Consider the following 17797-nt stretch of genomic DNA (forward strand, 5'->3'; position numbering starts at 1 on the left):
TAAGAAAAGCTTAAGGGAATGCATGTGGGTATTCCTACGCTGGAGAGAATAATGGATGGACACCTTTCCCAGTGTTTCAAATGAGAGTTCTGTGGCTATTGAATTTAAGAAACAGATCTAAACACTGCAGGTCATATTACCAGCAGCAAGTGTAGGCATCCAACAAATAGAAGTCACAACCATGGGGATTGTACACAGCTTTCAGCTTTAGAAGCCTAAAATGAATTAAATATCTCAAATCCTTATTTTTCTAAGTACAGATTTTGTGTGAACTCTGGGAATTCAAATGCTTTTCCAGTATGCCCCTTTTCAAATGTTAATGACTGATATATTTTTTCAGCAGTGCAACCAGAGCTGGAAGCCAGATTCTCTTAACATTAAATTATAAGTTTATGCACAGGATTGGCACTTGGAAAATTCACTGATGAAACATCTCTGTGATTGGTTTTTGTATGCAATTATAATGTGGGCAAACTCCTTGGGTTTTTAAATATGGAAAGGTTGGTAAATATTTAACAAAAACTCCTCTGAGCCATCCCAGGAATAAGTCCTATTTTTTGGTGCTTTGCACAGCACGTTGATAACTGGCTGGTTGCAAAAGTCATTCCTTCTTCCTATTAGAACATTTTAAATTAAAAACAACTAACACTGAAGCTAATTGGTCACTAAGCTTACAGTGATCTCTTACAGGTTCCTATTTTGTATGTGTGCCTTTGCCTAACTTCATGCTTATTCAGTGCAGATGGTGTCATTTAGGAGAAAACAGGATGGCTTCATTTTACTAGGGGAAAATCCCTTTCACTTCCTAACTTGTTCTTTCCCTCTCTGTGATTTAGTGTTTTGTTTCTGTATAATTTATATTCCAGACATTGTGAATTTTGCTTTTAGCTACACTGAATCTTTTAATGCAACTGTAAAAGCTTGGTCAGCATTAGCAAAAAGTGGTCAGACTACTGTGCACGCTATTCAAACCTGAAGTCACAGGCTTGTCTACAGAGGGAAACATACAAAGCAGCTTAATTATACTTCTGTAACTCTCCAAGTGAACACCTTATTTGGAACACCAGTGGCCTTTTTTAGTTTACTTTATGCTGCTTTGCAATGAGTACTGGCTTCTAAATCTGGCTGGAGACTTGGTAGCTGTTATGCAAGCAAAATAATAATAATAAAAAAATCCCTTCTTGGGCAGCCTCCAAATACTGCCTTAGTTCCTCTTCAGCCATTATTTTTATGTCTTGTTTTAATTCCTGTGGGCCTTTGATTTCTGTGAAAATGTTCATCATTCTACATGCTGGTCTAGCAGATGTAGCAGCTCACACCTTATCTCTCTGGAAACTCTATCCCACTCTAAACTCTGTGCCCATTGATCCAAGCTGTTAACCAACATGGAGGGTTTGGCTGAATTGTTTCTGTTAGGAGGGAAGTTGCTATAGTCAGATATATACTTTTCTATAATCCTGTTCATTTATATAGTCCTGAACACAGTAGAAACAAACACACACACATATTCCAAGTCTATCCCTGCCAGTCAACTCTGTCTCAGGATTCCTTTCTGCTTCTCAGCCAAGCAAATGACTGCTGCTCTTGCTGTCTGCTGGCTTTTTACTCAACATGCAAACAGCTTGCTAAAACAAATCCATAGTCCTATGTTTAGCACCAGCCCCAAGAAACTCCTCTGACTTCTCACTCAGATTTCCCCATGTAGCCTAATACCTCCTATTGCTTTTGGCTATCACTACATGAAAAGGCATTTAATCACTCCTTCCATTTAATTTAGAAGAAGGGTGCTTAGCTCACCCAGGTCTGTGACTTTTTTCTAGATCAAAAACCCACTTCCAGTGGGTTTTCAAGCCTACTTGCAAAAGTTAAGTCAGCAGTGACTGCATAATCTATTCAATATTTGGAACTCTCTGTGTGTGCTAGAAAATTCTGCTTCTTCCTGTTTTGGATGCTAAGGAACTATAATGTTCTTTGCAAGCTTTCAGGCACAAATGCCCTTCTTCAGCCTTGGAGAGAGTCTGCTAGTGTTATGTATTCTCCATGGTAGAATAGAAGCCAATATGCAAAGCATAGGTCTGTGAAAATGCAAATACATGGCAGTGAAGATCAGAGGGAATGGCAGCGAATAAGTGTGAGACAGGTAGGGGTGTGTGTGTGTGGGGGGCATATATCTCATCCAGTGCACTAAGTGCCCTGATGGAAAATATGTAGGAGAAACCAAACATCAACTGCATACCAGAATGAATGCACACTGAAAATCTATCAAAGACAAAAATATCTGATTACCTGTGGGTGCCTACTTCTCACAAGACAACCACTCTTTCTCCAGTCTCTTAGTTCAATTCCCTCAATGGGAATTTACAAAACATCTTTCATAGACAAGTCTATGAGCTTCACTTCATAAATCTACTGGATACAAAAAATCAAAGACAAAATATAGACATTAGATTTATGGCGCATTACAACCTGCCTGCCATCTGATAACTCCAGGTAACCTGTCTGCATTTTACCAGCTACATTTTATCACCAGTTCAACATTCCCCACTTCTAACCCCCCCCAACCTGTCTTGCACCTATTGTCTCCCATTCCCTCTGATCTTCGCTGCCATGTATTTGCATTTTCACAGACCTGCATTTTGCATATTAGCTTCTATTCTACCATGGAGAGCACGTAACACCACTAGACTCTCCCCATGGCTGAAGAAGGGTGTTTGTGCCTGAAAGATTGCAAAGAAGAATTTTTCCAACTATTTAGTTGGTCTAATTAAAGATATCACATTTACCCGAAAAACCTTGTCTGCCTATGTCTTTAGACCGACACAGCTCCAACTACAACCCAAGGAACTATAATGTTACTGGTCTAGGCATCCAGAGAAGGAGTCTAATCAGTGAGTGTAACTTTGTTTCTGTTGCTGTCCTCCTTCAATTCCATGCTAATCAGATCCATTTACTCTCTCCTCCTAGACCTAAAAAATGTGTCATCTTGAGGTACTGTGGCCTTTTTCAAGCTATCTTGTAAAAGTAAATTTGTGACTAATTAAAAAAAAATATAGTTTCCTGTGAGGGAAACCTGACCCTAGGCCCTGAAGCGATCAAATCAAATAAGCTCATGTCCCTCTCCTCCCTGTCCCTATACATACACCTGCTTTCTACTGATTTATTTTCAGCTTCTGTTTCAGTCACTCCAATCACCAGTATAATACATGCTTTTAGAGAAACTGCAGGAGGATATATGTTGTCAAAATGGGCAAGTAGACTATCTGCTAGCTGCTGTGGAGAATACAAGGCAAACAGCCTGAAAAAGACAGATGTTTCTTTTTGATTTCCTTCAATTATAATCAATTTGGGGCTACATGAAACAAAAGAAGGTATAGCATTTTCAGATGGAAATGTAGAATTGAGTTTATGGTATCCATTTAGTTTAGTTTAGTAAAACCCCAACCTGTTCCTGCAATTTGATAAATTCCTAGTGCCAACATGCTGTTTCTGCCATGCAGCTGAAGGATGGTTTCCACAAGGTAATTGGTTTCTTATCAAACTAAATTGGAATACAGATTCTTTAGTAGTTGCACCATCAGTTCAGGTGACAGATAGATGGCTTACCCATTTCATAAATAGGCTATCTTCCAAATGTAAATATTTGGCAAATTCTTCCAGATTCCAGATTTACAGAAGTTCAGGGCTGGAAGGGACCACATGAGATCATTACATCTTCATTAGCAGAAAAAGCATGAAGTGTAACTTCCTCAAATACTCTTAAATGGTTACCCTGACTTTGTCCCTTTTTAATGATACAATGACACAAAACAGCCTTAAATCTGGCTTAACTAGAATTCATGTGTGCAAATGCTGTATGCAGCAGGATGTCAGAGTAGATCTGGCCCACTTTTTCTCTGAAGAAGCAGGTTGATAGAAAAGCTAATCTTATCTTAACTGCTCTTTTTAATGACCTTCCATACAGAACTTGCTCTCTGAAACTGAAAATGATCAGTTCCTCAGATAGCCTATGTTACTTATATTATGCATAACATGTCATTGCCCTCTCGCATTCATGTTGTCATTTAATATAGTAGAGTCTTTTGCAGGTAATAATACCCAGAAAGAATTTCAGTATATATTTCCTATATTCTTTTTCGCTCTTCAGGTTTAAAGAACAGACCATTAGAAACAGTCTTGCATTGAAAGAGACTTGTATTAATAAAGTATGACTGAAATTATGATGATACAGGAATTCAGGGAGAAGATGTCAGATGTGGGTAGCGGCTGTAGTGTGATAACAGGAGAGTGACCAACATTTTCAACAGAGGTGAGTGATTTTTGGGTGCCTAACTAGAGGCATTGCACAGGGTCTGATTTTTTTTTTAGAAAGCACCAAAACACCAAAAATGGAAGTGCCCCATATCAAAAGTCTTGAAATGCTTGATTTCTTCCTTTTAAACAAGCTTTGAGATGGTACTATCGTATTTGAATTGTTCTGTGTCCTTACAAGGCAAGTATGTCTGAATAAAACATAAACAGGAGTTGGCTTAACACTTAAAATACTGAGAATGCTTGGAGCCGTTCCTTTGTGCAGTTTAGTTCCTATAAATGTGGAAACTGTAACACAATGGCTTTGTAAGTTCCCACCACTACTCAGTCCTGTCCACACTCCCTGAAGTTGAAGCCTCCATAAAATTTTACGTTTTTTATTAAGATCCTGTTTAAAATTATCTTAACTTTAAGAACAAAGGATTCAGCATCAAAGAATATTCCTTTAATCCATATTTAATGCAATTATGAATAGCTTGACATTTGAAATTGCTTGGATTATTTTGTCAGGGCTTTTCATGGATTGGAATGCAGACAAGCACTTCCCATCATTCACAGCTGCTGAATAAAAACAAACAAAATTCATGTTCAAATAATTTCTGGCAGCAATATTTGGAACATGAATAGAAATATAATGCTGTCATGGTAAAAATTAAGGCCAAAATCCTGCAAGGAGGACTTTGGTATTATCTTATTGTTTGCTGCTACTGAATTGAATTGCAAGATCAAGGTATTACACAGTTTTACTAAGTTACAACTTGGGTTATTGGAAAATATCTATATCTAGCAAGAAAGTAAAATGAAACAACTTGATATATTTTCATTGTTTATTCAAACATTCATGGGCATCTGGCACCAATAATGCTTGTTGACTTTATACATGAATCTATTATTTTCTTGACAATCTTAAAAATGAGGTTATTTTTGCCATCAATTTGTTATTGTATTTTTGAGTGGCAGTGTTAAATGGTGCATAACATCAATGTTGTAGATTTCAGAAAATACATCTATATCCAGTAAGCTAGTCTGTTTTGTCCTTTTTTTTGAAGAATAGAAATAAATATGCAATTTTTGCTTCCATTTTTATGAAGTCCTGCTTTGTTGGAGGGACATGAATATGTATTGCCCTTTTACTCTCTTATTTAATTGAAGATGATTGATAGCAGCTAATGCATTCAGCTGTAAAATGTTTTCCTTTTAACCCAGGCCTTAAGATCACTATAAAATCACTCTCTGTTCCAGTTACATTATATATACAGCAACACTTTGGCTTTTTCTTGATTGTGTTCCCAGCTATTTCCCTCTTTCTGAAATGACCATGTGAGTGCATATTACTGCTTTTAGAGGGAGTCTCAGATTTGGTTGGAAACAGTAAAAATAGTTCATTTAATGGATAATGGTGGCCCAAGGTGACCAAGAAAACTTCTTAAAATAAACTAAAATGCCAGTCATCAGTGAAACGTGGCTGCAGATTTAGACATTGAACCAATCCTGAGTTGGTGTTGATCTGTACATCTGGATTTGGACCAGTTTAAAAAAGAATTCAGTTTTGTCCTTTTCCTCCAACACCTGGCATGAAGAGAGTCCAGTGTCTTTGTTACTTCTGCTACAGTTGTCTCTCATAATGCTAACAAGCATCAGGCCTGCAGCCCTCTGTCCTGCAATGCTTCCTTTCTCCCATTTTGTTGCTGTACATCTACTGTCACCTGAGAGAGAATAGTCTTTACCTTCCAGCCCCCAGGCAAGTTTTAATTAAAACCAATTTTGTTCTAAACAGGCATTTTTTGTCATCTGTGGAGTGTTGGCTAGCAAAGTCAAATGGCTCATTTCTCACAGTGTGCTAGTGCACCTTGCTGTGTCCAGCTCCCTTAGGTATCCAGGTTTTTCATAGAAAAGGTGAGCTCTGGGGCTTGTAAAAGCAGCTGGGACAGAAACCAGAGTTGTGCTCCAGGTCTGCCACCACCAGCCAGGGTTGGGAGGAGGGGTGGGGCCCAAAAAACAGAGCAGAAGAACATTAGGAAACTGGGTAGTATGTCAGGGAAATATGTATTAGCAGGGAGGAAGCAAAGAGAGAGCCATGGGCCAAGAAAGCATGTCTAGTAGCAGGGGAGGAGACCATGAAAGGAGAGATGAAAGAAGAATAGAATTCACTTGAGGAGCTAAAACCATATCAGGATTTTTTAATGGTATTTTTTTCCATATGAACATTGCTTTGTAGCTGCAGTGTGATTGGCAGGGGATGGGAGCAAGTCCACAAGCCAATTTTTATCTTAAGATGTGGTCCACCTCCTGAGTATTCTGAGACTGGTGTTCTTATGGAAAGCTACTGGGTTTATGGTCTCCAGTTTGACAGTCCTGCTGGAATTTTAAAAATCAGGATGTTGTTCCAGTTGAAAATTTTTGCTATGAACACGTGCACAGTTTTACCAGTCTGGTTAGATAAATTTCACTTGTGCTGAACCTGCTTCTTCCTGAGCTAAGAGTGTAGTCAGCTTAGTGGGGTGCTATGCTCTTGCTAGCAAGTTGTACTGAAATGAAGAGCTTGTTGGTACATGCACAGTGATATACTTAAGGAAGCTATCCTACTTCCTGAATCAGAAGAAGCATGGTGTATATGACACTGACTGCGAAGTTGTGGCTTGGGAAATTTGAATACTTGACAAGTTAGTTAGAGAAAGCGGCTCACCAGCAATAATATACGAAGTGGGGGAGAACATGGTAAGAATAAATATATCACAACTAACTACTATTTGCATTAGTCTTCCACTGCCAGCCCATGCTGCAGTCCCTATTTTGAGTAAATATTAGCCCATGGTCTTTAGTGTGTTTGGTACATGGGGAAGAACCAGAGGAGTGCTTTGCCTATGGGAAATGGGCTGTAAGCCTCTTGTTCTCTCTATAAAGCTATAGTTGGACTTTACTTTCAACTATTTCCCAAGAAGTTTAGTTGGGGAGTCAGATTCTGTCTTCAATTGAATACTTGGGGCCATATTTTTGAGTGCAGCCGAATTGTGCTTTACATTGAACTTGTGGGGGGGGGAGAAAGGGGGGAGCATCTGACTCCGTAGCTCTGCTTTGGCTTATGTAATTTATATCTGCCTGCCTGGGGCTCCAAATTGGCATTCCAGCAGCTGGGATCACCAGCTAATGTTCATTCAGTTAGGAATGGGAAGAAGTAATGTAGATTTAGAAGCAAGCTCTGGCACCTTATGCAAAGACAAATCTTAGAAGACTGGATCTGTCAGTTGTTTTGTACTGCCAGAGATATGCAGGACAGTCACAATGAAGTTCATAGGTCTCTTCTTTAAAGATTATTTTTTATAAAAGTAAACCATTATTGTACTTTTAAAGAAGTCTTTGCTAGCCCCAAAAATTTAAATCCCAAAGACCCAATATAAAAGTCTTGAAATAGCAACATATGTGAAAACATAGAGCTGGTGAAATATGTCCAGAATCAGCACAACTCCTTTGTTACTTTTAGGTATTTCCTCCATGCTTTTAGTAAAAATCTTATTTTTTTTCGTTAAGAGTAGCACCCTAAATCTAACTACTTCAGGATTCATTCCTTAAGGTCAAATCAGAATTCTGAAGTCTCTACTACTTTTTCACTCTCTACCTGGAAAATCAATGTTAAATTAGAAAATGGCACCAAAAAAGCAAAAAATACTCTCTACAATAGAAAAAGCCAAGCACAGTGCTTCAAATATTCAGACATTAAAAAGCAATGAGAGAGAATATAATACACTGTGCAATTCAACTGTGCCTAAAAGCTGATCTACCCATTAGCAGCAGATTAGCATCACTGAGATGTGACCTGCATTTGGAATAACTATTGCAAATAAAATACCATTGGTAAGGGAAGATGAAACTGCATTGCATACTCTCATTCTAATGTACCATGTTTTCGCATTTCAGCTTCTGCAAAAATGTTAGGGTAGAGCCATTATCTCAAAATTTCTTTAAAATGCATGTAATCCTGTTTCTTACAAAAGAGCAGTTTGAAACAGTATGTTTATAGAATAGAAATGAGTTTTATTATAAAAGCAATTGTCTTATTGCTTAAAGCTCAGATGAGAGAAAAATGTTCAAAGAAACAAAATTCCTACTGAATCTAAATGCCAATTACAATACTCAATTCCCCTTCTGAAACCAGACAAAATTGATTTAAGGTATTGTGGCCACTTCATTGCGTGTTAGGCAATTTTACTGCGTTTACAGCCAGATTTTTAAACCTCAAATAAGTCTTAAGTATTGCAAGTTCATTCAGCTTATTTTCTTTTCAAATTCAGTATTTAGCATATAACCTGATCCTCACATCATACCAACAAGCCCTCTGTAGTAATTTTGATGTTTGTTTTGATACCAAGTGGTCTAAGGGCTACATAATAATTTACTGCAGTTTTCCCAAGTTTTTGAAAGCAGATTCACTCTTCAGAAAATTAAATCAATTAAACCTCATATTTCCCCATTTTGCAGATTTCCATGATATGTCATTGCTCCTTTCTTACATGTTTGAGTGATGAAATGATTATGTTGAAAAATATGATGTCCTCATTAGAATCTCAATATCCAGTAAAAGAAATGGAGCATTTCACATAGACAAGTTAGACTCTCTGCAAATGTAGGCAGATATCAATACATTGTTCTTGTATTCCTTAGAAGAACGATACAGTTTTACACCCTTTGTAATAGAAATCAAAGAAGAAACTTTCCATTCCTGGAACAGTTTGGATTTCCTGATACAGCTGACCAGTGATCAGTTGCTGAAAATAAGCTGCTGCTTTAATTACTTGCAATGTAATTAAATTCTGGCTTGCATCTGTAGTAATGCTGTCTTGCAGTTACATAGGTGTTGCTGTTGACAATATAAGTAGTGTCCTAATAATGCAAGTTCTTCTATGAATGTCTTTTTTGGTACTGACATAATGAATTATTTCAAGCATATTTTATTACTGGTTTATCAAGTTGACACTGGTATTGAACAGTTCAGTTAAAGAGCACATGAAAAGCTCTAAAAATCTTCCGTCATTTGAGAGCTGCCACTCACAGTATTATAACAATAGAATACAAAACACATGCGGGTAGTGGCATACCATGGGGCACTTCATGTAATGCCCTGAACACTACAATGTGAAATAAGGTAAGCTTAAAATGGGAAATCTTGAAGGGAATGCATAATTTGGAGAATGTGCTGCACAAATGTTTTTCCTTTTGTTTTATTTTTTTCTGTCACAAGTGCCTTGCAGAACTTGCCTGTAGTTCCTTTTTTGTTTCTTTTGTGTGTCACTTTTGTTCTTGTAGGTTACCACTAACTTCTGAAAACATTTCTTACATCCTGTGTCCATTCCTACTTTGAGGAAAGTACATAATATCTTCAATCATTCAACAAAAAAGACTACAAAAGACACTTGAGCTGGCAGGAACCAGTTTGCTTTTCCCACAGCTTGGTGTTAGAGTGCTAATAAGATTGCTTAGATCCAAATCCTCCAATCACATACGTGTGAATGGACCTTTATATCTATCCCTTTCAGCTGCCAGATTCTTGTGTGAGTATCTAGATGTTTATTCTATCCAGAGGTGGAGCAAGGCAAGGATTTACTACTGTGAGTAAATTATTCAGAGGAATAAAGTGGGATTTTTGTTGTTAGAATATTATATAATAAATATAACATATGACTTGCCATGACTCTACAAAGAACAGAGGAAGCCAACTTAAGTTGTTGCTATTGTAAACACAAGCTTCACACTGGGAATGTTTACATGTGCATTTATGTTGGCTTAAATTTACTGTGCTGTAATTTACCATGCAGTAAGCAGGAATAGGTTGGCATCTACATGTGCAAGCATTAAAGCACATTAATATTGCGTATGAAATGACTTGGGACTAAAGTTAGTCCCAAGTCAGTCCACACACACAGCATTATTATGCAGTAAGGCATCTACACATGAGTTACTGCTCAGTAACTAATTGGGTATAAATGTTTGATACCTGCATGATGCTGGCATCAAATTTACACTTAAGCTGGCATAAGTCACCATAGTTACTGTGCAGTATGGGCATGCACATGGAAACACATGCCCATACTATGTAGTAATTTTGGTTACTATGCAGTAAACTCATAATCTGTAAGGTCCCTTTCAGCTCCTAAAACTATGAAATTATGAAATGTGCATGTGTAGATGTGCCCACTGTGATACAAAAGGCAGATACCTATTATAAAATATTTCTGAACAGAAAATATTTCAGTTGCTTACCAGAAATTGGGGGCCATTGATATTCAGTTTTTCCACCACTGCAGCAGATTCAGGCATTCCAAACTGAGGTGAGAAAAGAGACAGCATTATATATATGTGTGTGTGTGTGTGTGTGTGTGTGTGTGTGTGTGTGTGTGTATAAATATATAAAATAATTTGAAAGGTATACAAAATCTAAATTGTAGCCTGGTTTATGGGTAAAATACTTCCATGTAGAAATTCAAAGTATGTAGTAATGGCACAAATCTGTACATTACATCTGATGCGGATACCTAGAAGAAGAATATTACAAAGAGTGACTAGGAGGCATTCCTAGACAGCAAGGCTCAGAGGCTATAGACTTTCAAAATCAGTATCTGTTCTTCAAGTCTGATATATTTTTTTCTTAGTAAAACTATGATAGCCAATTGTAGAGAAAAATGAAACCAGAACCCAGAAGAAGCTCTCACAAGCTTTATCTTTATCTACAACAGGAAACTGAGCCCTTTCTAATATGAATCTTAGGGTACATACAGACTTTTGGGGAGGTTAGATCACATTAAAAATGTCCACCCAATCTAATTTAGTTTGTGTAGGTGCAGACCCTACATTTAGAACCTTTCATAGATTCCTAGATGCTAGGGTTGGAAGGGACCTCAACAGATCATTGAGTCCGACCCCCCGCATAGGCATGAAAGAGTGCTGGGGTCAGATGACTTCAGCCAGATGCCTATCCAGCCTTCTCTTAAAGACCCCCCGGGTAGAGGAGAGCACCGCCTCCCTTGGAAGCCCATTCCAAATTTTGGCCACCCTTATCATGAAGGAGCTTTCCTGAGATCTAGCCTAAATCTGCTCTCTGTCAGTTTGTGACCGTTGTTCCTTGTTACCCCAAGGGGTGCCCTGGCAAACAGAGCATCTCCAATTCCTTGCTGAGTCCCTCTAATGAATTTGTAAATAGCCACAAGATCACCTCTCAGCCTTCTCTTGCAGAGGCTGAAGAGGTTCAGGTCCCTCAGTCTCATCTCATGGGGCTTGTCTTGTAAGCCCCTAACCATATGAGTGGCTCTCCTATGAACCCTCTCAAGACTATCAACATCCTTGTTGAAGTGCAGCACCAAATACTGGATGCAGTACTCCAACTGCAGTCTGACCGCATAGAGGGCAAGTTCTATTTTTCGTGCATCTACTGATGCATGAAAGTGTGGTTAGCTTTGCTGATGATTTTGTCACACTGATGACTCATGTTCATCTTGGAGTTTACTATGATTCCGAGGTCTCTTTCTGCTTCTGTGCTGCTGAGAGGATCACTTCCCAGCCAGTAGGTGTGCTGGATCTTTTTGTGCTGTAGGTGCAGAACTCTGCACCTGTACTTGTTGTACTGCATCCTATTGTGGACTGCCCACTTTTCTAACCTGTCCAAGTCTGCCTGCAATTGTTCCATACCCCCTGGAGTGTGTACTTCACTCTACAATTTAGTATTGTCTGCAAACTTGGACAGAGTCCACTTCACACCCACATCCAAGTCATTGATGAAGATATTGAAGAATACAGGTCCAAGGACCGAATCCTGTGGGATCCCACTACTCACATCCTTCCAGGTCGATACCGACTCATCTACTACCACTCTCTGGGTGTGCCTGCTAAGCCAATTTGCCACCCACTGGACTGTGTAGACATCTGTCACAGCCTCTTAATTTATTTATGAGAATGGGATGACAAACCATATTGAAGGCCTTGCTAAAATCCAAGAAAACAACATCTACCTCTACTCCTGCATCTAAGTATTTTGAGACCCTGTCATAAAACGAAACCAGATTAGTCAGACATAATCTAACGGCGATGAATCCATGCTGGTTTCCCTGCTGCATTGTTTTTCCTGCTGGACACCCACAAATATGTTTCTTCATGATCTTCTTAACCTTTTCAAAGACCTTACCACGGATGGAGGTGAGACTGACTGGCCTATAATTACTCGGATCCTCCTTCCTTCCCTTCTTGAAAATAGGGACCACATTGGCCCTTTTCCAGTCCTCTGAGTGCTCAAACAGCCATGCCAGTGGTTCTGCTATGACACCAGCAAATTCCTTCAGTACTCTCAGATGAAGCTTTTCCGGGTCTGCTGACTTAAACACGTTGAGTCCATTCAAGTGACTCTGCAGAGTCGACAGTTGATAGGCAGGTGGCCCTCTGATGACTATTTAAGAACCCGTTAGGAGACTTATCTTGACCACTGTTCAGGAACACCGAGGCAAAAAACTCATTGAATAGCTCAGCCTTGTCCTCCCTCTCTGTCACTAATTGCTCCTTTTTGTTTAGTAGGGGTCCTGTGCTGCCCTGCACCTTCCTTTTACTTCTTACATACCTAAAAAAGACTTTTTGTTGTCTTTAATTTGTGTTGCCAGCCTCAGCTGTGTAGTCTTTAATTTGTGTTGCTTTGGCCTTTCTAACTGACTCTCTGCAAGTGCAGGCCAAGTAGGAATACTTAGTTAGGTCCATCTAAGCATGAACTGTAGAAAAGTTCAAGAAAGATAGATTGGTCTAAAAATGGCCAACCCGGTCTAAGTTAACTCTGCCTTAGAGGTAATCTAACTTAAATTGGGTTTGGCAAGCCTGATCTAACTGAATGTCTGTACAGTTCCCAGTGAACCCATAGGGCTTGGAAAGCCCAGTTGCTGGCCCCAGCTCCAGGGCTGTGCTTTTCCAACCCTACCTGGAATTGGACTATTTTTACCCCCCCAGTTCCTTGCCTCATTCCAGAAGGACAACATCTCCCTTCTCTCGAGTCTACCAAGCCCCACCATCCCACAACCAGCATGCCCCCAACATTGGTTTTAGTGGTGTTTGCTAGTGCTGGAAGCCAAGGAAGTAAGGGAAGGGAGGGAGAGCTAGGCAGGATTGGTGGGAGGGGGTTGGTTTGCTGGTGTGGTTGTTTGTCTGGGGGTTAGGTGGGGGTCAGGTGGCTAAAAATAATCCCTGGTCCCAGGGTTAGGGGGGAGAGTCTCCCATCACCACAAGTCCTCCCCACAGACCCTGATCCTGCCAAATCCACCCATATCCTGCCAACACCCCTGTGGACACCACTAGCTCTCATGACCCCCCTGTGGATACTACATGCCCCCCAATTCCCCCCCCCCTTGATCCCTGCTTGCCTCCCTGATCCCTCCAAGGCCTTGCTAGCCCCTCCTATCCTAACTTACTTTATACTGGGTAGCCATTTTTAAACTCAATCTAACCTCCCTCTAACTCCCCGAATCTGTGTGCAGTCTTAGACTCAATGGGCGCATCTGGACGAGTGTGCATGTGCCTCTTACCCCATCTCAAACTCCTTTGAGATGGCTCAAGAAGCACATGCAGGAATGAAAAAATGTTCCCTGCACTGCAAACTTGCAGCGTGGGGAGAAAATTAGATCCCTGAATATCTAGGGGGCAAAAAAAAAACTGCTCTGCAGAACAGCAGAGCAAGACATGGTAGCAGACTGTGCCTGGAGCAGGCATGGGAGTCAGTCCTCCAGAAGAGACAGTCTGGTTTTGGCCAGAGCATCTCTTTGGTGCTCCTGCTGCCTTTGGGAATTGGGAATGGGGGTGGGGAGGTTTATGGGTGTGGGTGGTGTGAGAGGTGGCAGGGGGATGTGTGGGAGGATTTGGGAGTGGCTGGGGGATATCCCTGGGGCTGCAGGGGGGAAATGGCTGGAGCAGCATTGTTGAAGCTGGTAGCGTGCAGAAGGACATGACCCAGACCGATGCAACTCACTAGTTCAGCTTTGCACCAGAGCAGGTTGCATGGCTCCAGGAAGTGCACACAGGAGCTGTGCCTTCCAGAGCTGTGTTACCCGCTCTAGTGCAAAACCAGACTAGCGAGCCTCACGGGACTGGGCCAGGTCCTGCCACATGCCACCTCCCTGCACGCACAGAGGGACAGAGGTGGGACCTGGCACGGTGTGTGGGGACCGCATACTGAGCCCAGCCAGGTGCTGCCAGCCCTGGGGCCCCTCTGCTGCCTGGCTGGGCTGGTCCCATGGCAGCAGGACCCAGCGTGATGCGTGGGGACTATGTGCTGAGCCCAGCTGGGTCCTGTCAGCCCTGGGGCCTCTCTGTCACCCGGCTGAGCCAGTCTCATGGCAGCAGGACTCGGTGTGGCATGTGGGGACAGTGTGCTGAGCCTAGCCGGGTCCTGGCAGCCCTGGGGCTGCTTGTGCTGCCCGGCTGGGCTGGTCCCAGGATGGCAAGACCTGGCATGGTGTGGGGAGATCACGTGCCGAGCCCAGCTGGGTCCTGCCAGCCCTGGGGCCCCTCTGCTCCCCAGCTGGGTTGTCTCATGGCGACAGGACCCAGCGTGGCACATGGGGACTGCGTGCTGATCCCATCCAGGTCCTGCCAGCCCTGGGGCTGGCAGTGCTGCCCAGCCAAGCAGCATGAGCAGCCCCAAGCCTGGCAGGACCCAGCTGGGATCAGCACACGGTCCCTGAGAGCTGGGATCTGGGAGCAGTGGGCTCAGAGTGCCCCACTGCTGCTGCTGCTGCAGAAGGTAAGTTATTGGCTGTGCACAGGGAGGCTGTGGCCCTGCAGGGTGCTTGGGACCCTGTGCAGGGGGGCCCTGGCTCAAATTTGCACCGCTTCTATTTGAGCTGCTGCAAGTGCATGTGCTTGCATGTGTGGACACGCCCAATGGATTTTCCTTTCAGGAGGTCCAAGGTAAAGAGCTGGGATGGTAAGGACCCTCATGGTGTGTCTACGTGGAAAGGCAGCACTGTTCGCTAGCTCCTGACTTTGAAGCAGCATAATGTGGGTGCTGTATGCAGGCTAATTAAATCTTCTAAGAGGCAGGGCCTATTAAGTTGGGGTGAGTGCCATATTAATGTGACCATATTGGTTCTGGTTTGGGAGCCAGCTTGGGTACTTGCAGAACGCTACCTTGTATATCTACCTAGCACAATCTTTTGATTGCTGGGTTTTAGTGCTTTAGCCTGGCTTTAGAAAATAATTGTGCTTTTAGGTACAGAACAGAAAGTTTAGAACTATCAGTAGGAAAAAAATTGCAGAACTTCATTAAAAATATACACTGCTATTAGTGAGTTCTAGCATTTAAGAGTCTTAGTTAACTATTCAGTTAGTTGTCAGTTCAGTTCAGTAAGTAGTTTGTCTACTTTATGGTCCATTAACAATGAATTTTAAATCAGAGACTTATAAATTCATTTAATTAATTTAGATATAAACCATGGAACTCTGGAAAGCTGTTAAATATGTAGTCTTGTTGCTCAGAAAGGAGGCAAAATAGTTGTGTAAGAACTGCTTGCAATTACACAGTCAAAGGGAATTTACAGTGATCAGTAGCATGAGGTAGGGGATCCAGAACTAGACCCTTTAATTCTTTAGAGATCTGGTGGCCCTAAGGAAGTTAGCTTTTTAAACTTTAGATTTCAATAAATGTATATAGGGCCGAGAGTCTAAAAGATGAGGGCGATGCAGCGTTTGGTTGAATTTTGTTATAGTTGTAAATATTTTGTTTGAATGGTCAATTTAAGCGTACAGTAACAAAAAGACTGTTTTGATACCATTTGAGAAATTTACAAAACAATATTTGAGGTAAATGGAAGTCCCTGCTTGGTTTTTAATTTTGGGATTGTAGTTATTCTGAAAGTAATGCTGGTTTAAATGCCAGTAACATGGGTTCAGGCTTGTAGACTGGGGTGCAAAACTCACCTCGCCTGATTGAGCTCACAGGACTCCTTGAAGACTGATTCTGGATTGCAAGGAGCCTGAAGGGCTGGATCTGGACCCACCTCTGACAGCACTGGCATGGGAGTTAATATGTTATTGTTCACTCTCCCATCAAAAACAAGCATCTGCAATGGGGCTCCATGCTTGGGAAGTCAGTGACAGGCTCCACCACCAAATTCCCAGCCCTTTCAGAAACACCATGTGCCACATTAAATTGCTCTGTGGGCTGGATCTAACCTGTAGGCTGTACTGTGGCACCCTTGTTGAAGCTTATTTTATTTTGGAGAGAAATCTTTACAGCAAGATGATGACTTCACAATCTGATCTCTGCACAGGCGGCTAGATTGTGAATGCACTGTTGCCAAAATAGGCCTAGGAATGCCTTAGTTTGGAGGGGAAGGTGAGTTTGCCATTTGTAAGGTATGGTAGCATAACTGGTGGTGGGGAATAGTGTATGCAGTGCCTTGTACGTCCCACTTCTGCCTCTCTCTCCTCTATCTTTACAATAATGCCAAAGTAAATATATTGGAATGCATGGAAATATGGAGAAAGGAGATGCATGCTGAACAGAGGATGTTGTATTTCCATGTTTATATAATAGATGCAGGAAAATAGAGGAATAACTATTTGCATATAGCTGGAATATTTATTTTAACAACTTGGCTATGAAGAAGAAGCTAAATCAATAGGTTTATTTTTTATTGTTCTAGTTACTGGTTTTCTACAAATGCTTTTGATCAATCTTCACTTTGCTGAATGACAATTTAATAATTATTTTAGATATTACACAGACACGCACACACATGCACATACATATTCTATGTTAAAAGAACATAATTAAGGTTGTAAAGTCAAGTACTTAAATATTGCAAATAATTGAATTGAAGTTGCCTTGTTCATATGCATTATAATATGTTAAACTGCATAACATGTTCACAAGTACATGGGGTAGGAGTTGTTCACTGAGTAAGCAGTTGTTCAACATTTTGCTTCTTGTGCGATCTCTTGTCTTACTTAGTGTACACTATCCATATCCTGCACTGAAGACATAATTATTAATTTCTTCATAGCTTTTCTACATTACTCATTATTTTACTATTACCATGCTACGCAAATATGAAATAATTTATTTTTCAGAAAATGCTTGTAAAATGAAAGGGATATTATCACTCCATTTCACATATGGGGAGCTGAGGTACAGCGAGCTTAAGGTCAAGTAACTACTAATTTTATGTGCCTAGGTTGAGATGCCAAGACCTGATTTTTCAAAATAGTTGGCATTAAACAACACTTGCTATGTTTAAAGCATAGGTCCCCTTGACTTCTGTAGCTGTCAGTGCTCAATGTTTGTGCACGTGATAAAAGTGTCTCAAGTCAGGCACCCAGAAGAAAGGACATATACTTAAAGACTATTTGCAAAATATTTGGTTTAAAGACTTGACTGGCCTCAACTAGATCAGGAGCACTGGAATTCCATCACGCAGCATCATATTAACATGTAGCTGGATCATTAGCAGGTAGGACGTCTACCTCTACC

General features: G+C 41.0%; 2 protein-coding genes across 3 annotated transcripts in view; one reads left to right on the forward strand and one right to left on the reverse strand.

Annotated features, from left to right (window-relative positions):
- BLNK (B cell linker) overlaps positions 1-17797 on the reverse strand; it is a 156265-nt gene that overhangs the window by 136412 nt on the left and 2056 nt on the right. For both annotated transcript variants that reach the window (XM_090057567.1, XM_090057566.1), the window contains exon 2: positions 10564-10626. In XM_090057567.1, the coding sequence (XP_089913693.1) occupies positions 10564-10626 (63 nt within the window). The remainder of the gene's footprint in view (positions 1-10563; positions 10627-17797) is intronic.
- The window catches only part of DNTT (DNA nucleotidylexotransferase), a 335988-nt gene that overhangs the window by 21143 nt on the left and 297048 nt on the right, over positions 1-17797 (forward strand). The window lies entirely within an intron of this gene.

Source organism: Crocodylus siamensis, chromosome 7, assembly GCF_052110815.1.
Source record: "Crocodylus siamensis isolate JL-2025a chromosome 7, ASM5211081v1, whole genome shotgun sequence".
NCBI lineage: Eukaryota > Metazoa > Chordata > Crocodylia > Crocodylidae > Crocodylus > Crocodylus siamensis.